Below are 26,839 nucleotides of genomic sequence, written 5' to 3'. Positions count from 1 at the left end.
CTCCAACATCGTCTGTCCTGAGTGGGAGCAAAGAGTGTGCCGCTCGGAGGGGGGCAATCTCTACATGGTTTTGCTTCAGTTCACTTGGTTCTCACTGTGTAGTTCAGTCTGTCCTGGCCTGCTCTGTCCTCCTGGATATGGGATGACAGGCACCACAGCACCTGGCTTGAACAAGAAATTTAAGTCTCATTTCATGCTCACTTGTGTTGCTTTATAAGAAATCTGAATCGTTAAATCCCCATCCTTGGTTTATGGCAGCAGAGCATCTAAACCCTTGAACTTTGTGAGGTGCTCTTGCAATTCAAGATCTGGCTTCCAAACTACACTGATCCAATACGGCTGGGCTAGATACTCTTGGACCCAGCGGGTGAGTACTCCTATACAACCAACTGTTACGTGGGGGATGCAGAAACAGTCCATTTTACAAGAGCTAAAAGGGAGAGTGTTGAGGGGGGATTATGCCAAAGCACAAAGATCTATGTGTTTCAAAAATGTGACAAGGGACCAGAAGAGAAAAGGGCAGAACACAGGTGTCATAGACTGGTGGTGCATAATCTGCCAACCCATGCCAGCCTCAGGAACCACAGCTTTCCTTGTCAAAGCTGGAGCGGAGAACTCGTGTCTGCTAGCCCGGAGGTGTGGGAGCCTCTTGGTAAGAAGCTGGTGTAGCTCTGCCATCAGCTGATGTGGCCCCACAGTGAACCGAAACCAGTTCTAGGGACAGCGTGTGCCAGCCTGCCTCCACCAGTTCCCATCAGTACTGAGTACAGTTACTAGGTCTCAGTAAGAAAGGAGGCCGAGGGGCTGGAGAGATGGCTCAGTGGTTAAGAGCACTGTCTGCTCTTCCAGGGGTCCTGAGTTCAGTCCACAACCATTTATGATGTGATCTGGTGCCCTCTTCTGGCATGCAGGTGTACATGCAGATAGAGCATTCACACACATAAACAAACCTTTTAAAAAAAAAAAAGGCCAAGGATGTTAGAAAAATACAAAATTTAATCTACACATATGACATTCTTAGCAAGGCACCTAAAAAAAATTCAGTCTTCGGAACAGAACATGCCTCAGCTACAGACAGCTGTGGGTTTTTGTTGATCAAGCCTGGCTGGCTGGTCTCAGACTCCACAGGCAGCTCAGGTTTCTTGAGCTCTTTCCTCCTGAAGTATTAGCCTAAGTGCTGAGATCCCAGGTATGTGCCACAGCACTGTCACGGACAGGTTTTGAAAGTGTGCTTTTACCCTTTAGTCTAAGGCCCTTGGTTGATCTGCGCACACACAGTCGCTGACGCCATCCCCCAACCCCCGCTCCAAAGCCAGCCAAGCCTCCACCTGGGGCACACTCCCACTGGGCTACAGATCTTCTTCCTTCCATGTTCTGTAGCCCAAGAATCCTGCAGCTTCAGGGTCATACTCAAGTCTAGCCACCTTCCAGGAAGAGCTATGGAGCCAAGAGACCATTGGGAGCATTCTGTGGACCCTTTGGTACTTGGACCTCCTGCTTGCTTTCTGACTTGTGGCCCACATTCTAGAAAGTCTAGAATGCAGGGCTTTCAGGCACTGAGTGGTTTTAAGAACTGCCTCCTGCACACTAGCTGGAGCAGTGGTTGCTGGACACCAAGGTGTCTGGCAGATCCAGGGTCTCTGCGGTAGAGGAGGACAGCTCCGGGAGCACGGTGAGTCACCGTCAGGGCAGGATGAGGTTGATTCTCTGAGAAATGGATTTGCAGCCCTGGGAGGAGAAAAGCTGCTCCTCCTCGGGGACGTACGTCATCATCTTGGCAATTTCATCCAGGGCCTCTTCTGTATATGGGAGGTCTTGGCCCAGGAAAGCATCCCGGACGCACAGCCGCACATGGCGGTACTCCAGAGGTAGGAAGGGGATAAAGAAGTCGATAAGGTTTTCCTTCACGAGGCGGCTGGAGCCAAAGCTACTGTCTGAAATCAAGACCCAGAGTTATATGGAGTCTGACCTGGGACCAAACACTGCTGGAGACTTAAGGTGCTCCCCCAAAGTGAGACCTGAGAAGCTCTAGGAGTGCTGGGAGCAGTACATGCCAAGAGCTGTGCAGCTGTGGCTGCTCTAGGCACACAGAAGCACAGTGAGTAGGGCTATAGCATGTTGTGGCAGGGCGCAGGCACCACGACTGTGGCTGGCTTTGGTACAGGAAAGAAGTAGCCGTCCTACCTTCCGCTGGTGGCTGAACCATCTGCACTGTTCTGTCAGGGAAACTGGCTAGTCTATGGGCATCCGGGACCACTGTTGTTTCTGTGGCTGGGCCTTTTCAGGGGGCATTTTCAGGAAAGGAGTTTAGGCTTACTTGTACTTCTGCCACAGAAGCTGACAATTTGAGATGGTCCTGTGCCCTCTACCATCCAGATACCCTCACTATCGCACATTGGATGCATACACCATTCGCCTCCAGCTGTGGCTCTTGGCAAGGCCTATGCATATGCCTGGACTGGTCACTCACCTGCAGATTCCATGATCTCAGCTTGTAGGGGAGTCTCCAAGTGCTGCATTGTAATTTTCTCCCTGGACCTTCCAGCCTTGAGCAAACCCAGGACCACCTCATTGATGACACTGCCCCCAAGATTACTGAAAGAAACAAGCGCTTGTTAACAGCTGATTCCCATACTCAATTCCAAATTCCACTGACACCAGTTCCTGGAGGGTGGAGCCTGCTCCATGGGGTAGAGCAGAAGGGCTCCCCTGCTTTGCCCCACCCTGCTTTCCTAGCCCAGATGAATCTGTGCTCAGTGCGGGAAGCACTCAAGTTCTGTGTGAGCTGCAAGTCAGATGTGAATAAGAATCTAGGGCCATGTGGCATTAATGGAGAAACACAAGGCTCCCGTCAGGGCACACTGTCCAGGCCTGCAGCAATTGCTCACATCACTCATCTGACTTCTGCACCTGCTGTCAGGAGGCTTTCTGGGTACATAATTGCATCAGCGGAGGCAAGCCTAGACCCAGCACCAGAGATTGCCACATCCGGGTTTGCTACAGTAGGCCTGTTTCCATGCCTTGGACTAGGCAGCAAGCCTCTGGGGACTCTCTCAGCTCCAAGGTCACAGACCCTAATGCCGGCCCATCTCAGCCCAGAAGCAGTGGCCTGCTCCTCTGCGTGGCCCCAGGGACCCACTCTGCACGCAGTCTGCACATTTACCTGCAGCCTCCTCCTGAACTGCCTGACTGTGCTGCCTACAACCAGTGTTGTTGTCCTACCATGGTTCAGGTTGTATCTGTCACAGGACAATGCCTGGGAAGCCTTCACTGCCTGCACAGTGTCTTCAGCTCAGCAGGGCTGTACTCTGGCACCAAACAGCCGCTGAATTCCTCCCAGGCCTCTGCTGACTGTATGCTGAAAGGACCAGCGTCACAAGCTCTGTCACCAGCTGTGAACTCTTCCTGGAAGAACAGAGCTAGACTCAATCACGGACCTCTTTGGGCCCCCAAGTTTCTTCATTCATAAAATAAGAAACTGGGCCCAGACAATCTAGGGGCTCTTCATCGGTCAGGATACAGTGCACTCCCCATGCTGTGCTCATGGCCCGCTCACGTCCATGTGGTGGTTCTTCAAAGCCCTCTGTTCATACACTGACCACGGCTCAACAGAAACAGACATTAGCAACCCGCTTCTAGGCACACACGTCCAATCTTGCCATGGGACTTGGGTCTTCTACTGGGAGACATATAGGTGCAAGTCAGTATTAGTGAAACCATATAGCAAGTGCCTGAATTCTTCCAGCCGGCTAAGGATGGGGCTTTGGTTCCCTGATCACTTCAGCTGGCACCTCTGAAATCAAGACATAAGCAGCATTGTCCCTGCTCCTGATAACTCTTTCTACTGTTCCTCAGGACAGACCTAAAATATCCCCTGAGTGTAGTGGGAGCAAGAGTCTCCAATAAGCAGAACCTGAAGACTGAGACCCGAGATGAGAAGGAGGCATGTCATCAGTAGACGCAGGAAGAACCAGAACCATAGCCAAGTCCACCTGGACTGTGCATCACCTCTGTGGTTCTGTGCCCTCCTCACAGCTAGTCAGCACTCCACTCTTTCCCAGGCCTGGCTGCCCCCATCTTACTGTGTGTCAGTTTTACGGATAAAGCTCACTCTTGCAAAATCTTAGCACTGGAAACTGGCTGTAATCCGTGTTGGGCAAGCAAGGCCTCCTGGGCTTTACCTACTCTGCCTGCCATCAGGTGCCACAAGAGAGCTGGCAGAAAGGCACCAGGCCCTCATTTCAACAGCAGGTCTCAGGTATATTTCAGAATTAAACTGCAGATTAAGTGGGCTGTGTTGGGGCTGGGAACGGCTCAGTGGACAAAGTATTTGTTGCCTGAGCGTGAAGACCTGAGCCCAGGTTCCTAGCAGCCCCATGAAGAGCTGGGCACAGCTGTGTGCACTTATACCTTCAGCTCTTGGGGCTTGATGGCCAGCCAGTCTACCAAGATGCAGTGAGAGACCCTGTCTCAAAAGACAAGGTGGAGCCAAGTATGGTGGCACAGGCCTTTAATTACCTCAGGAGACAGAGATACATGGATCTCTGTAAGTTACAGTCTAGTCAGCCACACGTTCATTATAGAAATTAAGTCCAGAGATCCGAATCTCATCTCTCATAACTAGAACACCAGGGAATGTTAGGAAGGGGTTGGAGGAGGCTACTTTCGGGACACCCTCAGGAGGGGTGGCTGTGGCAGACTGAATCACAGACTCCGTGGTGGAAGGCCTTGGTTCAAGCCTGCACCGGGATTGCTGGAAATCACTGCCCTGTCTGTTTAAGAGCCCTTGGCTAAGTGAACTCCCTGAGAGGCAAGCTTGACTGCTGTCACGGGGCATCTCCCCAGCTCCACCTTCACCCATGTGAATGAACTAGTGTGTGTGTGTGTGTGTACGGCTACGTGGCCTCAGTCCACTGAGGTCAGCTCTCTGGGGGAAAGGGCAGGACGGCTGCCAGCTGGTCAGTGATCAAATTGCTTGCCTTGAGATAGGAGGGTCACTGGGTCACAGGGTCACACTGGGCAATTGCAACACCTGAGAGAGTTTGCCAAGCTGTGAAGCAGCTGGGTAGGAGACTCAGTGCCTTAGGGAACCTTTCAGCCACCTCTGCACGGACAGCTGAGGCCACTGCCTCAGAAAGGGGCAAATATGGTGGGAACTGGATAAGTTCTCACTCTGGCGTTCCAGTTACATTAACAAATGCCTCTTTTCTCTTACAACCACTCTGACATCCTCAGCCCTACTCCATCCTTGCCTTCCCTATGCAGAAACCCAAGTGGCTTAAATGTGTTTCATCTTGTCTTAGGCAGCCACTCTAAACCCAAACCTGCCTTCCACAGTTCAGTGGGGAGCAAATCACTCCTGCCTCCCCAGGGCAACCCTAAAGCCGAGAAAACGCCACCCCCCACCCCACACTACCAGTGAGCAGGTACCAGGCTGTGGAAGAGAGGCTTCGTGGCCAGGGAGTAAGAAACAGGTTACCAATAGGACTGCAAGGGTCTTTGGTGAAGTATCCATACTGAACAAGTTTCCTCTCCACAGAGCCATTTTGGGGATCTGGGTGCATGGAACAAAAGCACAGCGATGTCGTCGGAGTAGCTGCCCCTGCCCAGCAGCCTCACACTGTGAGAGACCCGCCCTTCACTCCTCACTTTCAGAGGACTTTCAGAGACTGCCCTTCCAGAGCGGAAATCCGGAGGAGTTTAACATGTTCTTCTACTTGGTTTTAGAACAAATTGCTGATCCGTGCTCTCAGACTCTTGTTACTAACCCCCACAACATCTCTGTTGCAGTGAGTGTAGCCTGCTGATGCTAACTCTATCCAGCCCTACCAACCCCACTCATCCTGGTGACCCAGGATGCCCTCTCCAGGGAAGGGCACCAGACCCACAGTGGCAACTCCACCCACCTGTAGGAGCTGCCTGGGGACCACACATCTTGTGACTGTCTTCCACCACATCCCTTCCCAACACCTTCAGTAAGGACTCTAGATTTGCATCACCAACTCCGCCAGTACCTGTTGCTTAAGGACGATCCTGAGCATCTATCTCCACAACATCATGGAGACCGGATGTGAGGCTGTCCTAAGAAGGTCTGCTTCTGCTTCTCCCTTAGCTCAGGCTGAGCTAGAACTACTGATACCCCACTGCAACCTCAACACTGAATTGTCCAAAGACTCAAACCTATGTCTCAGCTGGCCAAGTGACTGACCAGCTGGGTAACAGAAAACAGAGCTTCAAACACACACTCAACAAAGACATAAGATTCCCACACCCAGAGCTGCTATCAATGATGAACTGCAGATGCCCAGGTCCCATCCCAAGTGCACAAGAAACAAGTCTGCACCAAGAACTAGCACTTCCACAGTAATGTCTGAGAAAATCACCATCGATGACATAGATAACACTGATTTCAAAATAGAATGAAATAATGGAAACAAAGTCATAAAAACAAAACTTAATAAAGCTATAATCTCTGAAGAAAAGCCAAAAATCAAATAAAACGTGGGAGATTTAGGAATTCAAACAGAAAACTCAGAGGAGAGCCTCGGCAGTAGATCAAGATGAAGAAAGAACATCAAGTGTGGCACACAGCTTCAATCCCAGCACTCAGGGGGCAGAGGCAGGTTGATCTCTGTGAGTTTGAGGCCAGCCTGGTCTACAGAGCAAGTTCCAGGACAAAAATAAATAAATAAATAAATAAATAAATAAATAAATAAATAAATAAATAAATAAATAAAACAAAATAAAATAAAATTAAAAAAAAACTCAAGACAAGGAAAATGTCAAACCCAAAAACTATGCTAAGAACAGAATGTACAGGAACTCTGGGACTAAAGAAAAGATCAAACCTGCAAGTAATAGGCACAAGATTAGGAACAGGCCTAGGTTAGGGCACAGAAAATATTTTCAACAAGATTATAGAGGGGAAAAGAACTTCCCCAGGCTAGAAAGCTGCTCAGTGGTTAAAAGCACACACTACACTTACAGAGGATCCGTGTTCAATTCCCAGAACCCATCTCAGGTGGCTCACAACTTCCTATAACTCCCGCTGCAGGGAACCTGACACCTCTGGCCTTAGCAGGCACTGGAATCACATGCACATATCCACACAAAAGCACATAATCATAATTTTAAAAATAATAACTCTTAAGAAAAAACTCCCTTATCCAAAGAAAGAGATGGGTATCAGTGTTAGCATATAGGCAGACTGCCCCTAGGTTGCCTGGCAACCTATGATGTCATCTGTGTGGCAGACATACCTGGCAGATTCATTTCAGGAAAGGACCAACCCATCACTGCATGCTCTCCCTGCTTTGGGTTCTCTTTCCTTCCCTCCTCTCTTCTCTCTCGGGGACCTCTACCACACTCCTCTTTCTCTTTTCCCCATGCTCTCCCACTGTCTCTATCTCCGTCTCTTTCTCTACCCTCATGGCCCATTTAGGCCCCAACTCCTCTCCCCTTACCTTCCCCCAAATAAATCTCTTATCAGATCTGTTGAGTGCGTGGCATTTTAAAAAATATATCCTAACAACAGATGTAAAGTCTTTAATTCCATACTGTTGAAATAAAAGGTTTTTTTTTTTTTTTTTTTTTTTTTTTTTTTCTATGCCCACTCTAGCTCCTGAATGAGACAGAGCTCTACAGCTGGGCAGATACTGACCTATTCAAACCCATCTATACTGCCCTGGCTGCTGCCCTTGCCATGTGCTCCATGCTACTTGCCATCTAGTCTTACCCAGCCTGTTCCTGATCCATCTTTGTCCTCATGGCCTTACGACCTTCTCCTCTCTTTCTACCTGGGACCCCCAGACTGGGAACAGAAGTCTTACCTACTATCTCTTCTTCCCAGTCATGCACTCTAAAGCTTATTAATAAATGTGATAGATCTCTGCCTCATTATTTGGGAGCTAGAGCAGACATAGAAAAAACATTTACTTCAACAATTGGTGTACCAACGTGAGGCATGAAAGCCAAGGTTAGGAGCTCCGGGCGTGAGACTTGGGCAAGCTTATGAGCGCTCTATGCTTACGGCATGAGGAAGTGCAGCCCTAGGCCGGCTGCTGTGGCCAGAGCCAGGGGCAGGCTGGGACTGCAGGCGGCAGAAGCAGAGACCCAGAGATCAGAATTACACCGTCAGTGCAGGCCACAAAGAAGGGGAGGAGGTAGCATGGCAGATGGCAGACCCAGAGAAGTGGCCAGGCTGTAGCCTGGAGTGCCACTTGTGGGCCTGAGGAGCCTCTGCCACTGTCTGAGCCCAGCACCTTTCACAGAGCCTCGGAATGACTGAAAAGACTCCAGGAGCGGTAATGTGTGCTGAAGCACACGGTTCCCAGGCTCCAGAGTTTAAAGAAACTTAGGTAGAGAAATAATATTAAAAGTTTGAGAGCATTAAAAGAGAAATGGATAGAATTGTTTTGTGCATAGGCATAGACACTACAGAAAGAAAGGAAAAAAAACACACACACACACACACACACACTCTTAATTCAATAACCAGGACAGGAGGTAGAATACATGCCAGCCAAGTAATAGGTTCCAAAGCACAGAAGCTGTGGTTTCCATGGTCCAATGGCAGAACTGCCCATTCCAGGTAAATGAAAAAGCAGGGGCAAGGCTAGTCACGGCACAGGTAGGCAGACCCAAACTTCTGAAGAGGTACAATGTGCCTAAAATATACCTAGATGCTAAAGCAAGAAAGGAAACTGGGTATAGACCATCATAGAAACATTATTTTGAAAATAATAATTGAAGTCTCCAAAGGAAGGAGAGGAAGATTTAAAAAAGAAAGTATTTTCCATATTAAAAAAAAAAAAGAAAAGAAAAGAAAATGCTGTAGAGGAGGGCATTTGGACCCCATATATAATTTTGTTTTGACTGTCAACATAAACATAATTATATGTTCAGTAATTATTGTAATTTTATACATGCTCCTTAAGAAAGATCAAAATAAGCTGGGCGTGGTAGTGGACACCTTTAATTCCAGCACTCAGGGAAGCAGAGGCAGGCGGATCACTGTGAGTTTGAGGCCAGCCTGGTCTACAAAGTGAGTCCAGGACAGCCAAAACTACACAGAGAAACCCTGTTTCAAAAAGAAAAAAAAAAAAAAAAGACAAAGAAGATCAAAATAAAGCAGACCTAGATAAGAAAAGAACTGCTAAATTAAATGTCTATATATGCCTTAACTTCAAAATGGAAGAGAGGAAATGTGTTACATTGGGAAAGAGGCTTTCTATTTGCATCAACAGAAGAAAAACTTTGGATCGCATCCAAATTCCTAAAAATGAAGATCTTGACTGCAGACAGAGAGGAAGAAACATAGACCAACAAAGCAGGTAACATGTGCTGCTGTACTGATGGTCCCTCTACATGGAAACAGCTCTAAGCCTGGCTGAGACATGAGAATATGTCTCTGCGTAGCCAATCAACCTTGTTGGCCATAGAATCCTCAGGACTTATCATACCATCCTTTTATATGGCATGGATGAAATTTTGTATTACAGTTTGGTTATACAGTCCGGACTGGCTGATGAAGACAGATGTCTTTCACCTGCTCAAACAAAGAGAAGTGAATCATCTTTAGCTAAATTGGGCACACTGAACATGCTATACTTGTGTTTATGCAAAAACGTATATTACCTGTGGTAGTTTATATGTTTACAGAACAAAAGGACCAGAAACCAATGCAGTTAAAGTAAGCCTGATGAGGTTCCCCCTCAATGCTAAGGAGGATGCTGAGATGCTGAGACATGTTTATTCCAGCATCCTGCTAGACCCAGCCTCACAGACTGCCTAGCTGCTGTTTCATCAAAACTTGCTTCCAGGACAGCTTCAAAGAGGCTGACCCCAGTTGGTCTAGCCTTACAGACTGCTTCACCCAGGGCTTCAGCTAAGCCCTGTACTTTCCTGTCACACAGAGCGTAGACAGTGAGAGAAACAGCTAGCTCTCCCAGGCCTTGGCTTTATCCCAGTCTTCTTTGGGCCCCCAAAAGAGAATGACCCCCCCATTCAAAAAATGTGGGGTGGGTGATTTTTGGTCATTTGGTGGGTGCTGGATATTTGTCATTAAAGTGGGGTTGGTTGCAAGTTGTTGAATGGTGTTGGTCAGGGAGGAAACAAGGTATAAGAGCTTGGACTCAGGGATTTCTCTCTTTTATTTTCTTTCTTCTATCCTTTCTCTCTTATCTAATGTTAAGGGGGAAAAGGGAAGAATGAATGAAAAGAAAAAGATGTAGGATATAAGAATAGTAGGATAAAAGGATAGATTATTGAATCTACTTTTAGACTAAAGAGCATTAGCAAGCCAAATATTTCACATTTGGTATGGACTTGTATATTGATACAGATTTAGGATTGTATTTTGCTAGAATATACCATGTATATATATTTCAACCCTTGTATATGGTATTATACTTATGCAACTCATTTAATAATGCAATGTGAAGTTCGAGTTCTTTTGAAAGCTGCTATTACAAATTGTTTAGGATAATTAAGTAATGCAAGTTAGCAGTCAGTCAATCAAACTTGTGGACATGCTAGATACTATAGTTAATTACAGAAATATGTTTCCTAGGTTGAACAGATATAAATAGAAACAAGCAATGTTTGCCCATTCAGATATACTACAGATACATAGATCTTCAACTGCAGACAGCATGCTATCCAAGCTGAACAAACAAGACATGCAGGGAACTCTATTACTAAGCTTTGCCAAGACAGGGCAGGCAGTGTTTCGTAATTCCTGCTTCACAGAAAAGTCTATCATATGCTGGACCAGGAGGCTGAAGATGATGCCCCAGCATGGCTGAGGAATATTGGGTAACTGTCAGGCAGACAGCTGTCTCTGTTGTTTCTATGGTTTTGGAAGCTGCTTGCTCTGCACTTCCTGTTTACTCAGATAATATTCATCCTTCTCAGGTCTCTGGCAGGGCTGAAGACTAGATATAGGCTCACATATGAGCTTAGGTTGTAAAGGAGCTAAGAAAGTGTTTTAGGGTCTAAGGAGATGTTTTAAAGCTGGAAATTGCAAGTTGTGAAAGTTAGAGGATATAGGACTAGAGATATGGCTCAGCGATTAAGAGCATTGTCTGCTCTTCCAGAGGTCCTGAGTTCAATTCCCAGAAACTACATGGTGGCTCACAACCATCTATACTGGAATCTGATGCCCTCTTCTGGCATTCAGGTGTATATGCAGATAGAGTACTAAGACATAAAATAAACAAATAAAATACTAAAAAAAAAAAAAAGAAAGTTAGAGGATTTAAAGGCTTAGATGGTAATAAGAAACTGATTCAGGTACAGAACTTTGTACTCACCAAGATAGATGGTAGAATACTTTCTCCAAGGTTGCCAAATACAAATAGACTGGACATTGTGAATGTAATTCTTATATGATAGTTTTCATAATTATTCTTATTGTATATAGTTTATTGATGTTTGAGAAAAAGCCATTTATTTCTTGGACTAGAAGGGGGAGATGTAGAGGTGACCTTTATATTGTATTAGTGTGTCTCTGTATATTCAATTGTTAATAGCTGAACTATCAGTGAGCTAATAGATTCTAGTGTTGTCATTGCTACTGAGGAATCTCCTGTCTTGCTGCTGTGTAAAAAATTACTCCCTAATTATCTCTGGTTGGTTAATAAGGAAGCTGAAGAGCCAACAGTAGGCAGTTCCCTATATGGGGGTCTCATAAAGAGAGAGGGCATGGGGAGAAGGTCCCTGAGGAGTGACCGGCCAGGAGGAATCACCATGAGGACAAAGCTGGGGCAGGACTGGTCAAAATTAAACTAGATAGCAAGTAGCATGGGGCACATGGCTGGGAAGTAGCCAGGATAATATAGACGGGTTAGACTGGATCAATATCTGCCCAGCTATAGTGCTCTGAAGCTATTAATAAGTGTAATAGGTCTCCATCTTGTTACTTGGGAGCTAGAGCTAACATAGAAAAAAACAAACAAACAAACAAAACCAAAAAAAACATACCAACATCATACAGAACACCAAACAGACATGGCCAGGAAATAAAAACACAACATACCAAAATTTATGGGACACAATGAAAGTTAAGAGTTAAGTTTATGTACCTACATTTAAAAAAATTGAGCGATCTCAATTTAATAATTTAATGATCCACCTAAAGATCTTAGAAAAATAAGATCAACACCACTCCAAAAACTAAAAAATAAGAAAATAACATAGGTGGGATGAGATAAACAAAATCAAAGCTGATACTAGTGAAACAGAAATGAAAAAAAAAAAAAAAAACCCACACACAAAAACACAAAACAGAATCAGTGAAAAGAAAGACAAATTAACCAAATAAGAGGAGGGGGATCCAAATTTATAAAATTAGAGATGAAAAGGGAAGCATTACAGTAGATCTGAGGAGATTCAGAGAACTGTAAGGGCCTATACTAAAAATCTATATTCCACCAAGGTGGAAAATCTGAAAGAAATGGGTGAATTTCCACAAAGTAGAAAAGGAAAAAAAAAAAATCCCTTTTATGAAGCCAATTTTATCCTCATTCTAAAACCAGACAAAGACCCAACAACAACTAGAGGAAGAAGAAAAGAATAGACCAATTTCCTTGATAGAGATTCTCAATAAACACAATCCACCATGTAAGTAGATGGATCATCTTATTAGACATAGAAAAGGCCTTTGACATGAACATCCATTCATGATAAAAGTCCTGGGAGAATCTGGATACAGGGGACTACGTCAACATAGGAAATGCCATGCACAGGAAGCCTACATATCAACACCACCCTAAACAGTAAAACTCAAGCACCTCCACAAAAATAAGAAACAGGATAAGAATGTCTATTCTGCACCATCCTGCTTTACATGATGCTTGAAGTCTTAGCTGGAGCAGTAAGACAGTGAAGGAGATTGAGGGGTCAGAAACAGAAAAGAAGAAGCCGGAGCATCTTTATTGACAACGATGCGATTCTATATATAAAAAACTCGGAGACGCCACTGGAAAACTACAGCTGATATGATGAGCACAGGAGCAAAATACAAAACACTCAAAAATTAGCAGCCTTCCTATATACACATGTCAAACACACCGAGATAGAGATCAATCCATTAATGATGGCCTAAAAAATATCCTGGAATACTTCTGAGAAAGTAAAAGATGTGTGCAGTAAAAACTTTGAGAGGCTTAAAAAAAAAAGGACATTGAATAAGATATCAGAGTATGTAATACTCTGATACTCCCATGTCTTTTCAACTTACAGACTTAACACAATCCCCATTAAAATTCCAATGCAGGGGGCTGGAGAGATAGCTCAGTGTTTAAGAGCACTGTCTGCCCTCCCAAAGGTCCTGGGTTCAATTCCCAGAACTGACACAACAGCTCGCAACTGTCTGTAACTCCAGTTCCAAGGGATCTGACACCTTCATACTAATGCAAATAAAATTTTAAAAAGTATTTTTAAAAATTCCAATGCAGTTCTTCATAAAAATTGAAAAATGAATCTTAAATTTCATATGAAAACACAAAAACTCAGTGTGGCCAAGACAGTCCTAAATGGACATAGCATTAAACGGACTCCTAACAACTTATCACTATGCCCATAGCGAATGGGTCTCTCAATGCTCATCAGAGGAGCATCTATTTGCAGTAGATGGTAATTTTTAAAAACTTTAGGTTTATGAGTGCTCTATTTGCATGCACATCCACATGCCAGGAGAGGGCATCTGATCACATTATAGAAGGTGGTGACACGTGGTTGCTGGGAACTGAACTCAGGACCCCTGGAAGAGCAGACAGTGCTCCCAACCAGCAGGCCATCCCTCCAGTCCTTAGTAGATGGTGATTAACACAGAGACTCACAACTGGCTAAGGTGCTCAGAGTAAAAGCCTGCAATACACCCGGCCCCAAATAGATGATAAATGCCCAGCCGTCTCCCCCCAAGGCAGAGGGATAATTTCAGATGAGGAAGTAGGAAGAGTGGAAGAACATGGATGACTACAAGGCAACGGTGTCTTCTGGACACAGCAGGGCAGCTGTGCATAGGAACGCCCAGCAGTTGTGACAACATGTACAAGATCTGGGCAAGCCCCAAAATAAACCAAGTCCTATTGAGGAGAGGGGAGTTGGGCACCAAGTCCCACCCTCACTAAGGAGCTACTGGGAGAGGGAGAGTCCTTCCTTCCCGTAGCCCTTGGTTTAAGTGGCGTGCGCCCCAGCGAAGACAACACAGCTAAGAATACCTGGGCGTTAGAAATTGGTCACAGTGGTTTTTTGTTGTGTTTTAAAGGACACAAAGTTAGATGGGTATGGGCAGGAAAGTAGGGACTGGATCTAGTAACTAGGGTTTGGATGTGTGTGAATATGATCAAAACGCACTGTAGGGAGCTGGAGAGATGGTGCAGAGATTAAGAGCACTGGCTGTTCTTCCAGTGGTCCAGAGTTCAATTCCCAGCAACCACATGGCGGCTCATAACCATCTATAATGAGATCTGATGCCCTCTTCTGGCCTGTAGGCATATGTGCAGGCAAAACACTGTATACATAATAAATAAATAAATCTAAAGCAACAAAAAACACTGTAGGAAAACCTTAAGGGGAAAAAAAAAAGCAAACTCAAAACACCCCTCCTCTATGCTTCCGATGCTCTTTGAAAAGGCCTCTGAGGCAGCCTCGCCTCAGCTCCTCTTTCCTAACTCCTCCCAGAGTCCCTGGGAAGCGATGGAGGGTGAGGGTGGGCGAGCTCAGAGTCCCTTGCCTACTTCCAGGCTGGGGGCTTTGGCTTCTGCAGGGCCTCCGCTCCCCAGCCTCCTGCTCAGGCCTCACCTGAGAAAGAGGAAGATGGCTCTGGGCGGCTCAGGGCGGTCGGCCTCGGGGACCCTCGGTTCCAGGTGAAGTCCGAGCAGCTCCAGCAGCCCCGGGTGCAGCTTCTCCGCTTCGTCGAAGATGAACATGCTCTGGTGGCAGCGCCGCCGCGTCTCCTGCATCTGCCTCAGCAGCTCCTCCTGTGCAGGACATGGATTGCTGCCGACCTCTGCAATCCCGTGCCTCGGCCCAGGTGCAGTGGGGCACCCAAGGCCAGGCTCCACCCACCACAACTACCAAAGCCAAGCCTGGGGCGGGCCCCACCAGGCTGCCAAGCTTCCCAGGTGACGCTCCCGATCCTGCGCTCAGCATCCCCACCTGCTGGGAAGATGCGAGAAGCTCCTCTCTCTGCCCAGGGAACAAGCACCAGCCAGGTGCCTTCTCCAAAAGAAAAGTCCCATCCTGGAGCTAAGGGCTCCTCACCCTTCCCAGGGGCTCAAGAACCCCCGGAAATAAAGGAAAGGTTCGAGGCCCAGAGGCTGCCAGCTACAAAGCAAATGGCCCACTGGCACGAAGACTGGGCTGGGATCTCAAGGGAGCCAGCCTGCTTTGCCTTGGTGCACAGGCTGGCCCAACCACAAGAAGACGGTGAACCCTCCTCTGAACATAAGCTTTGTGGTGCTTTCAGAGCTGGGCACAGCTGCTTCTCAGGGGCAGTTCGGCCTCCTTGGCATCTTCATCCCTTCGACACCCGAGCACGCACATGTGCGTGTGTGTGGACATGTCGGTATTCTAGTGGGGAAGCTGACATCCTCAAGTAGTTTTGCTGCAGTCAAGGCCAGAGAATTCTTTCTGGAAAGCTCAACCGTTGACGTCCTGACAGGATCACTCTCTGAGGCTCAGGTCACCCAGCCCTTGCACTCCAAGGCCATTCTGAAACTCTCAGGTGACTCAGGCAAGCTCTGCCCTCAAGGCTGACTTAATCTTCCCAGTTTACAGACTCCCAAAGTATTACAGCTGAGAGCCAACACGGCTGTGGTCACGGCTGGCTGCTCATTTTCAAGCCAATTTTACTACATGTGTAAATGATAAAAACCTCCAAATAGCAAAAGAGCAAAGGATCCTTCTGTCGGGCTTGCTGGCTTGTAAAAAGCTGCTGTAGGGGCTAGGTGGTGGCCCTCAGGGAGGCAGAGGCAGGCAGTTCTCTGTGAGTTCGAGGCCAGTCTGGTCTACAGAGTGAGTTCCAGGACAGCCACGGCTACACAGAGAAACCCTGTCTTGAAAACCAAATAAAATACAGCTGGGATACAGAGTTAATAAAATGTAACTGATAAGAAAAAAATAAAATTAAAAGAAAAAGAAAGAAAACCAAATAAATAAATGGAAGGAAAAAAAATCCCTCAAATTGTTGCTTTCATTATTCAGTGATATATTCGAGGGGGGAAAAGAAAACAAAGAAGCCAGTTAAGCCAGGTCTTGAGCACACGCCTTTGTGGCCACCTTACTTCCCCATTCGTAAGGCACAAGCTGGTATCATCGCTAACTGGAGCTCTCTTGCCTGAATCCAGGCAGGCACAATTGGAAGGCCCAGGCACACACTCATAGCCCAGGGTAAATCTGGAGAAAGTCAGACAGAACCCCACAGACCATTCCCCTTTCCGCCTAATCCACCTACAATGGTGAGAAACTTCGGGAAAGGGCAGGACCACAGAAGGCCAACTGTGGCCAGCTAAGGAGGCAGTGGCCTTAGGTGCGGGGATGGTAAAGCCTCTTCTCCTTGGACATAGACAGGATCTCTTTGTGCAGCCCAGGCTGGTCTTGAACGCAAGATGTCCCTGCCTTATAGCCAATGAGTGTTGGGATTATAGGTATGTGTCACCCAGCTACTTTTCACTATTTTTAACACACTCAAACCTCTCTCAAAACTCCCGCCCTGTGATTCTGTCGGTGCTGTGCCTGGCCTCCAGTGTGCAGCTGTCATAGAAATAGTTCCAGAGTGTTCTAAAAATGTAAGTTTTCCCTCCTGGCGCTCTGGGCTGCCTCTGTGAGAGGGCGGGGTTTTGGGGTGACCTACGCCCACGCCTACTGTATCAAACGGCTATGTAGGTGTGCCCCTGTATTTTCAAGGCACTGCCAAATGCTGGCAGGACATTTGGTAGCGTCATTTCTCTGGCCCACTACCTGTCTGTCACCTCCTCACTTGCCCAAAGAGAGGGAAAAGCCAGCTGCCATGGGGGGAGGTCACCGGAGGGGGAGGTCACCAAAGGCAACACTAAAATGCAGACTGGGCATGGCCCCGCTGTTGACTCAGAATGAATAAGCGGTAGAACCTCTCCCACTCTAACAGCCTTTTTTTTTTTTTTTTTTTGTAACAAGAGAAAACTATGGCTTTTGTTAAATAAACAGCTGGCTGGCTGGAGCGGGAACAGAAGGTCCAGCAGGACACCGGAGCAGATGGACAGAGGCAGGAGACAGAAGCATGGATGGAAGAAGTAAGAAGTAGAGAGCCAATGGCGGGGCCGCAGTGGCCCAGAAGTCAGGTTAAGTTAGGGGCTAGCCGAGAGGCTGCCCCAGGCAGAAAGGCCCCTTAAACTGTATAGATGTCTCCGAGGGGGCTTCATTACTGAACCACAAGCGGGACCCCGAAAAGCCCTGTCACAGCTGCTGCCCCAGCTTCCTTTCCGCAGCTGCCTGCCCCATCCTGCACCAGTTTACCCTCTCTCGGCACGGGCCCTCCCCTGCCGGGCCGCCGGGCCCCTCACCTTGTACATGGCCACAAACTTGGGGTGAGGGAAATGGAAGGTGGAGATAAACGTCTTGACACAGTCACTCCTCATCCCGTCCCGATACAGGTTGTCCGCCAGCATCCGCGCCACGAAGTTCTTCCCCGTGCCAGACCAGCCGTGGAATGACAACACCAGGGCCTTGCCCGCTCGGGGCACCTCCAGGTAGGCCCTCACTGCGCTTAGGACCAGCTTGCTAGCCAGATGCTGGCCGTGCAGCCGCACCCGCAGGTCTGACTCTAAGCCTGGCAGGAGGACGGAGGTGACAGTGAGGGGCACAGGACATGTTTAGCCCTTCCCCTCCACACCCCAGGATTTCCACCATCTGGCCCCTGTGACCGTGCAACAAGAAGCAAGAAGTCAGACCTCACGGCACATGCCAGTCAATGGCCATTTTTGAAGAATCTGAGAAATCAAGATTGGGCCCTGGGAGAACAGAATTACCCACTCTGGATACTGGGTGGACAGGCCAGTGTGGAGGGCCCTGCCACATTTCAAGGGGGTTCACCTTCTCTGTCTGTCCCGTCCCAAAGCCAGGCCTGCTTTCCTTTCCCCCTTGAAGGGGCACAGTTTGGAGGCCGTGCTGCTAGCTGGGGTCCAGGCTGGCTATAACCCTCCTATGAACACCGATTGGCTAGCTACCTGGAGCCAACCCAGAGGGGACACTGGCAGGTGACAGTCTACTTTAAAACATTGCCATTACTTTGCTTCATCTCAAAACCATTGGTGCCGCAAAGGGAAAACTGGCATCAGAACTAGGCTGTGTAAATGTGGATCTCCAGGCCTGAGGGGCAGCCCGTGGTCTGAGGAGAGAGCAGTGCAAGCCGGGTGCAATGGTAGAGGCAGGGCATCTGTATGAGTTCCGGGACAGTCCGGTCTACAGAGTTCCAGGACAGCCAGGGCTACACAGAGAAACCCTGTCTCAAAAAAAAATCGGAGAGTGTATTGACGTGTTGTAAAGCTGCATTCAGACTTCCTGACCTGCCTGTGGCCTGAGACTCCACTCCGTGCTAGACCGTGCTCGACACACTGAGCGTGATTGCTCCACCTTTCCTTCCTCCTCCTCTCTCTCTCTCTCTTGCTCTCTCTCTCTCTCTCTCTGTGGGTGTGTCCGTGCTCCTGTATGTGTGCAGGGAATTGCACATACATCGTGCACAGGACTGTGGAGACCAGAGGTTCGCATCAGGCATCTTCCTCAGTCACTCTCCACCTTGTTTTTTTTTTAAGTCGAGGTCTCTCGTGGAACCTGGAGCTCGGGTTTCGCTAGACTGACTTTCCCACCAGCCCCAGGGATCCTCCTGTCACAGTTCTCTGTCCCAGGAAGTGTGCACTGCGCCTGGCTTTTACATGGGTGCTGGGGACAGAGCTCAGAGCCTCAAGCTCGAGCGGCAAGCACTGTCCCGACTGAGCCCGACTCAGAGCCCCTGGCACTTCTTGTCATCAAGTAACCTAATGTCTAGTTTGTGCTTCAAGGCGCAAGAAACAAGGGGAGAACTGCAGGCAAACTCCAGGTAAGAAACTGCTTCTGGGGGAACCCAGAAATTCTGCAAAGGACTTAAAGCACTGGGCCTGCGTCAGAACAGGTTTTGCAAGTCACGCTAATTGCCGCACTGGAGCATTCAAACACAAGCCACGGGCACCTGCGCTAGACCCGCCTAATAAAAAATGCAGCAGTGGCTCCTCTGCCTGCAGCTGGGCTGAGGGGTGCAGGCTCTCTGCAAGGGCGATTTTCACACATGAGTGTGTTATATTGGTTACACACCAACGAACCGGTTTCTAGAATGGAAAACAGCCTTCTGTTTCTCTCGGGATGCAGCACCCCTCCTCGCTCCCTCGCAGCCTTGCTCTAACAAGATAAACCAAGAAGCCCAGGTTACCCCCCCCCCCCAGAACCCTCCTTGTCAAACCTTTGGGAAGGGGCCTTTTTTTTTTTTTTTTTTTTTTTTTTTTTTTTTTGAGAGTGGGTCTTTCTGCATAGCCGAGGCTGACCTTGGACTCATCACCTTCCCACCTCAGTTTTCCACACTGGGACTAGAAAGGGACACTGTGTGTGTGTGTGTGTTCATGTGGGTGTGCATGCGTGCCTGAAAGTGGAGGTGAACATGAGGTGTGTGACCACTCCCTGCTCTTTTTTTTTTTTTTTTTTTTTTTAGTCATGGATTCATCAATCTGACTGTCTAAGAGGCTTCAGGGATCCACCTGTCTCTGCCAACACTAGGGTGAGTGACAGGTGTGCCGTGTTGTGCCCAGCTTTTCCGTGGGTGCTGGGGATCAGAACTCAGACATCATCATGCTTGCCCTGTGGGTTCTGTGGACCACCCTAGGGGTGGTCCATCTCCCAACCCCTAGAAAATAACATTTAAAATTTTCTTTTTCTTTTTGGCTGGGTGGTGGTGGCACACACTTTTAATCTCAGCGCTCGGGAGGCAGAGGCCGGCAGAGCTCTGAGTTCAAGGCCAGCCTCGTCTACACAGTGAGTGCCAGGCCAGCCAAAACTGCACAGAGAAACCCTGCCTCAAAAAAAAAAAAACCCCAACAATTACAAAAACTTATTTCTTTAATTAGGTATGTGTGTGTCCCTGTGTGTGTGGTCATGGGCTTGTGAAGATGGGCACAGCAGCCTTGCAGAAGCAGAAGAGGGTGTCAGAGCCCCTGGAAACAGACTTATAGCCAGTTGTGAGCTGCCTGTGTGGGTGGTGGGAACTGAACAGGTCCTCTGTTAGGAGAAGTCCTGGATAACTGCTGAGCCAGCTCTCCAGCCCTGAGGGACACTTTAACCACAACGTTTTGATCAGCTCTGTGGCTCCGTGCTCTCACCCACCTACAGAGAGGTTGCTTACTACTCCTGTTCTGGCTCTAACTGTCCCGAAAGGGTTGGAGGGAGGCTGTGTCACACTCTGACTCAGTCTCTGCAGAACTCTTAGCACAGGGCCGGGTCCATAGTGGGGCTCAACAGAGACGAGAATTCATCCTCAGACCCCACCCAGGGATGGTGCCTCACGAGTGCAAGGACAGATGGTGACGGGCCGGGCCTACATCTCAGTGTCTCCTGCCACCTGTCTTAGCTGGGTGGCACAGATCCACAGCTCCCGTAGGTCATAAACTCTGCAACTTTAAACTAAAGGTAAAAAGTGTCCCCAGCACTGGGGGCACCGGGAGTGCGGTGGGAATAAGGCAAGGGGCTTCTTGCTCCCGATCTAAGTGTCTCCATACTTGTTCCTAGATGACAGAATGTAACATCCGTTGAGGACACCCTCAGTGTTGGTGCCCTGTCATTCCTACTGAGGAGGGTGTCCTTTCTGAAAATCACGGAGTTCAAAGTCTTGTCAGAGAGCGCCTCAAACTGCACACCAGACCTCTAAGTTGAGGGGTAAGTTTCTCACCAGTCTCCAACCCCCTCCCCTCGATCCCTGAACCCTGGAAATCAGCTCCAACCTGTCAAGTTGTTGGAGATCCTGCAATCCCCGCCGCTGCAGCAGTCGTGAAAGCGGCAGAACCACGTGGTGAGCATATCCAGCGACCTCCGGCCCCACAAAGGAAGGCTCCAGCCTGGAAAGAGGATGCTCTCAGACGGTGATGAAGGAGACACCCCTGAGGTTTCTCAGTGAAAGCGCCCAAACTAGAATTCAGCTCCCATCTCACAGCCGGGGTGTGCTCCAGCACTGCCTCCAGGAGCCGCAGAAGCGAAAGTGTCTGGGGATGGGGACAGTCGCCAGGGATGTTTACAAAGGACTTTCCCTAAGCCATCAACAAGGCGGCCCGGCAGGAATGGGGCAGGTGAGAGCAGCAGAGCAGCCAGACCCCTGCACCAGGGTCTGCGCGGAGGTGGGGCGCGGTGACCAGGCCCCCTGATCCGCTGCTCTGGCCGGGTGCGTGACGCCGGGCGGAAAAGTGAAGCTGGTGGGTGGGCGAGGGGTGGGAGGCGGGGATCGCTCTTACCCAGCGGCGGCGAGGGGGTGTCCGGGTCCTCACAGTGATCGGGCCACAGGGCGCAGCTGAATTGCGCCCAGTACCGTCTGGAGAGGGCCCCGGCTGTCCTCAGCTGCTCCTGCAGGCGTTGGATGCTCGGCCAAGGGGCCGAATCCTCCGCCTCCTGCCCCGGCGTCCTGGCACCTTGGTGGCCCTGCGCGCCCGGGGGGCGCAGCGGCAGCAGCAGCAGTAACCAGAGCAAGCTACGAAGCATGACCGCCTCGAGCGCTTCCGCTTGGAGGAGTCCGGAGACCCGGGACCCACCCGCACCCAAGAGCCGGAGCGGCCCAAGGATTGGCGTCGCCATGGTGACCGGCCCGCCCTTGAGGAGGCCGAGCCAGTCGCTGAAGTCGGAACCGAAACTCAGGCTGCTGTCCGGATCCGCAAGAATCCTCAGTCTTGAGCCCCAGCCCACCCTGCCCGACACGGCCTATTCTGCGGCGTGTCTGTGGCCTAGGAAGGTGCCAGCAGGCCCCAAAAGGGCCGCGGCCAACCCTCCAGCTGCGCCTCCCGCATAAGAGCTCCCTGTGGAGCCCTGCCCTCGTAGAGGTCAGCTTTCTGCCAACGAGGAAGGTGTTGAAATCGGCCAGCAGGCAGTTTTGTTGGCAGTCAGTCTGCCGGGTGGAGAGCCGGGCGGCCAAGGTCGCCCCTGGAGCAGGCAGCAGCAGGCTTTCATGGGTGCCAGTCTGGCAGAAGCCAGGAAAAGTCAGGTCAGGGAGGATTTGAGGTCTGGAAACCCCCCGGGTTACTGCGTCACGTGAGAATTACAGAAGTTAGGCTACGTGGTTGCCCATCAGCTAGGTTTACGAAGCCGTTAATACCAGCACCCAGGAGGCAGAGGCCAGCACAGCTCTGTGAGTTCACGGCCAGCCTGGTCTACATACCAGGTTCCAGCCAGCTATGGCTACGTAGTGAGACCGTGTCTATGTTTAGAAAACACCAAAGAACCCAGGCTTGGTCCCCAGCTTGACATCATGGGAGAGGTGGTAAAATTAGTCAGAGCTGAGCCCTAGTTGGGAGTGGGTCTTTGGATTTTTGCGGGGGAGGGGGCATGTTCCCGGAAGAGGATTGTGGGTGAGCAGGTGCTCCTGCCGTGATGCGCGCTGCTCGCCTTCTCCAGAGGCCTGTAAATAGCAAACTGGAGATTTCCTTGCTAATTTCTGTGTTATCTGTTAGGAAACCGACACACTTTTGTACTTACTTGATAATACTAACTCATTCAATAAATATCTGAGTACGCATGACAGTCTAACATACTGATTATGTTTGGGGTTTTTGTTGCATTTTTGGAGACAGGGTTCCTCTGTGTAGCCCTGGCTGTCCTGAAACTCGCTCTGTAGACCAGGCTGGCCTGAATCGCAGAGATCTGCCTGTCTCTGCCTCCGGGCGTGTTGGGATTTAAAGGGCTTGTGCCACCACCAACCAGGCCTACTGATCATCTGACCTACGGAGAACTTAGGTGTCACCTGACTGTTCTATGCGTTGACTGTCCCACCCACACTCACGTCCTCGGGTCCCTGTGAGGAGGAGTCAAATTAATGTTTCACACTCATGGGTAGTATTATCTCCTCATGTGGCAAGTATGTGCATTGATATGGAATGTATAAAACACCAGCATTTATTATTTCCTAGTGTTTACTGGTAATTATGGTGTAAAAGAGGGCTAGTGTTCTGGTACAGGGCCTGCTTATGTGCTAACTTCAACCAAAAAAAAAAAAAAAAAAACCTAAAAGAAGTCTGACAAAAGCACCCAAATTTTAAGACTGTAGGATAACCATCTCGGCTGGGCACCCTTTGGGGGGCACCTAGCATTTCACTGCAGATAAAGTAACCGGGAGATCCCTAGACTGCCCTGATTTCAAGACATTTTCAAAGCAAAACAAAAATAAGACAAACAAAACTTGAGGCAGGTGGTTCACCAAGAAGTCAGCCCCACACTGAATCAACAAATCCACGTATCAGTGTTTGGATCAGGGTTTGGGGCTGGTGGCTGTAAAGGCTCATGGGGATGGGGACATCTAGAGGCCACTGTGGGAACTACAGGAGGCTATGAGCTCTCAGCATTGTTTGAGACTAGTCCAAAGATCCAAGGCTCTGGCATTGCCTGCGAGCATGTCATAAATGCAGAATCTGAAGTGTGAGACCCCAGACTTACTGAGTCAACACATGTGTGTGACAGGTACATGTAAGAGTGCTGCAGGGCATCTGATCACACTGTGAACCCTGAGATTGTGTTGTTTACTAGAAATACCTGTTTCTAGTTGTGGTGCTGCTCAGCCCTAGCACACACCCTTAATCCAAGGGCTTTCTGCTTGAATATTGTAAACGGGATTAAGTAAAGTCACCATAGGTCAAGAGGTGGAAGTAAGCCACCAGCAGACAGGAAGCGAACATAGGATTACACTCAGAGAGTAAAAGGAAGGACAATGGATGGAGAGGTGCACAGGAAGTGGAAGGGAGGGATATTCAGTTTAAAGGAGGTTGTTTGAGATGGTGTGGGAGAGTGGTCATTCCTTCTGGGATGCTGGCTGAGGAGGAAGGTCAGCTGGGTGCTTTCTCTGCCTCTCTGAGCTAGCAGGCTTTCCCCCCAGCATCTGGCTCTTAAGTCTTTACTGGTAGAATGATTTTATTAAAAGCAACATGAGAAAAGGCGTACCCTCTTAATGACTTTATCTGCATGGGACTTCACTTTTCAAAAGGGGGTCTTCCAACCCCCTGAAGATAACCAGAACCCTTTGCCTTGAAAACAATCTCTGGGGAACAACTCAAGTCTCTTTTATCTCTATAAACAAACTCTGAACACATGAAAGTTTCCAGTCCACTTCGGTGGCCAACAGCACTTGTGGAGTCCCCATTGTCTGTGACTGTTCTTTCAAGAGAGGGTATATCCAGGTAATACAAGGACCTCAGGAAACGTGGACCAGGCACTGGGCAGGAGTGCAGGCCCAAGAGGCCCTGCATCTTCTGAGTTTGCAGCACCCTATTTCTGGAGTCATGGGGTTTTTATCTCATCATTGCTGAGACAGGGTCTCACTATAGTAGTGCTGGCTGGCCTGGAACTCACCACATAGACTAGGTCGGCTTCAAATGGCACTCCTTCTGCCTCTTACAGCTAGAGGCTGTACACACCCATTAAATCTAGACCAGTATATCTCCTTCTTCAATGGAGGTGCTGTGAACTCCACTCTCGTTCTTGCTACCTTGTAGAAGAAATCTCTTGTGTATTATATGGCTACACCTGTTGATTAAAAAACCTATGGTCTATAGCTTAGGCAGGAAATGGGAGGTGAAATGTCTGGTAGGCAGAGGGATTGTGGGGGAGAGACAGGCATGGGAGATTCAGCTGGTAAGATGTAAGGAAGATGGAACGCATGGTACCTGAGCTCAGGTAACCAGACACGTGGCAGAATGGAGTACAAGGGGTTATTTTAAGTTATGGGCTAGTCAGAGAAGAGCCTAGCTACACGACCTAGGTATAGCTTTAGAAAATGAAGACTGCTCAGCTACAAGTTCTAATGCCTGTTCCACTGAGGAGCAAAGGGTCCTGAAGTGGGGTCTGCAGAAGGATCTATGTAATCATGTAAGAAGTAGCCAAACTGAAGCCATTTTGAATAAAACCTCTATTTTGAATAGGGTCAAATAAAATTTAAGTTCCTAAGACTTCCCTGAGTAACCGGCATCCTGGTTGGCAAGTTGAGACACGAATGCTAGGCAAGCCACCCCACCACAGTTGGATAACCCAACCAATTGGAACATGCTAAATGTACCACAAAAGACATGTTCCCTACGGAAGTCCCCATTCCTAAATCCTGATTGGCGGGATAACTGGGCACAGATGTTTGTGGATTTTGGCCTAAAAACTCTGTACAGGTGGGAGGTGGTGGCACACACCTTTAATCCCAGTACTCAGGAGGAAGAGGCTGGCAGATCTCCGTGAGTTCAAGGCCAGTCAGAGCTACACAGAGAAACCCTGTCTCGAGAAAATAAAACAAAACCCCAAACTCTGTAGCATTCTGGCCAGGGGTTACAGTTCAGTTCCCAAGTCTGTTCTGTGGTCTTGATTGATCAGTAACAGCCTGAGCATAATAAATTTTTGTCATTTGCTTATCTGTAAATACTTACAAGATGAATGTTCACAGAAACAGCCAGATCCCCAGTCTGTGCTGTTGTCCCTGACTGGCCAGTTTTTGCTACCTAGTTCAAATAAAGATCTTGCTTTGCTGGACTGACTGCTTGGTTTGCTTTGGATTTTTGGACGTCAATAATCATTTGAATGAGAAATGTCCCTCAGTCTCAGAAATTTGGCCTACAGCAGTTTGGGAGGTTTAAGAGGTTTGGCCTTGCTGGAGGAGCTGACTGGAGGAAGGTGCTAAGAGTCTAAAGACATACTCAGGGTGGTGCTGGCTCACGCCCTTAACCCCAGCAGCAGGAGGCAGAGGCAGGTGGATCTCTGTGAATTTAAGGCCAGCCTAGACTAAAGAGTGAGTTCGAGGTCCACCAGGACTAGAGAAATCCTGTCCCGAAAACAAAACAACAACAAAGTTAAGAAACTTGTGCCATTTCAAGTTTGCCGGGTTTCATGCTTGTGGTTGAAGGCATGAGGCCATGGCTTCTGCTCCAGCCACCATCCCTGCTGCTTCCGTAAACCCAAACAACCCTTTCCTCCTGTAACTTGGCTAGGTTATGGTGCTTTATCCCAGCAACAGAAAACGAGTACAATCTTTATGCAGTGGGTCAGGGAGGAACGCACGGCAGAATGCAGCCTCCAGCCTCCAAGGGTTATGTTCAAACACAGTGACAATAGCTGGCACAATCATGCAGCAAACCGGGAGGAAACTTAAACTGGGCTTGTCTGGTTGAGGGTTTAGATACTGGATTTCCATTTGCAAAATGAAAATTCTAATCATGGAAACAACCCTGTGGTCCTGCCTATAGTGCACTGTGCCGCCAAGTCCTATTTAGTATTTATAATTCTTCATCTCCAAGAGGCTGCAAGAAAGGAGCTTTTTTTCTTAGTGGGTGCTAGGAGTTGAACCTGGGCCCTCTGGAAGAACAGTCAGTGCTGTTAACCACTGGGCCATCTCTCCAGCCCACAAAAGGAGTTAATAATTAACATCTCAGAGGCACTAAAGACTGGTCTGGTACAGCTACAACTGTGAGGGCCTTTCAAAGACCTGTGAGGAAGACTAAGGCTCTCAACCACTGGAAGCAATCCCTAAGTTTAAGCAGAGGCAAAGAATGTAACATCCTTTTAAAACAGCAGGTAGGAAAATGAACAGAAAGCACCAGGGAGGAAAAAAAGA

General features: G+C 48.6%; 1 protein-coding gene across 1 annotated transcript; it reads right to left on the bottom strand.

Moving 5' to 3' along the window:
* Positions 1-987: 987 nt before the first annotated feature.
* Tor3a (torsin family 3 member A) lies at positions 988-21,932 on the bottom strand. Its single transcript, XM_055624636.1, has 6 exons — positions 21,507-21,932; positions 21,003-21,116; positions 17,547-17,812; positions 14,806-14,984; positions 2,471-2,595; positions 988-1,934 (listed from the first exon to the last, which is right to left on the bottom strand). Exons 1-6 carry the CDS (start codon positions 21,841-21,843, stop codon positions 1,684-1,686), a joined length of 1,272 nt encoding a protein of 423 aa, XP_055480611.1. The 5' UTR covers positions 21,844-21,932; the 3' UTR covers positions 988-1,683.
* Positions 21,933-26,839: the final 4,907 nt, after the last annotated feature.

This window comes from Psammomys obesus, unplaced genomic scaffold (assembly GCF_907164565.1).
Source record: "Psammomys obesus unplaced genomic scaffold, mPsaObe1.curated_primary_1811, whole genome shotgun sequence".
NCBI lineage: Eukaryota > Metazoa > Chordata > Mammalia > Rodentia > Muridae > Psammomys > Psammomys obesus.
Note: the sequence above shows the minus strand (reverse complement) of the source record. Positions and strands in the feature narration are given on the sequence as shown.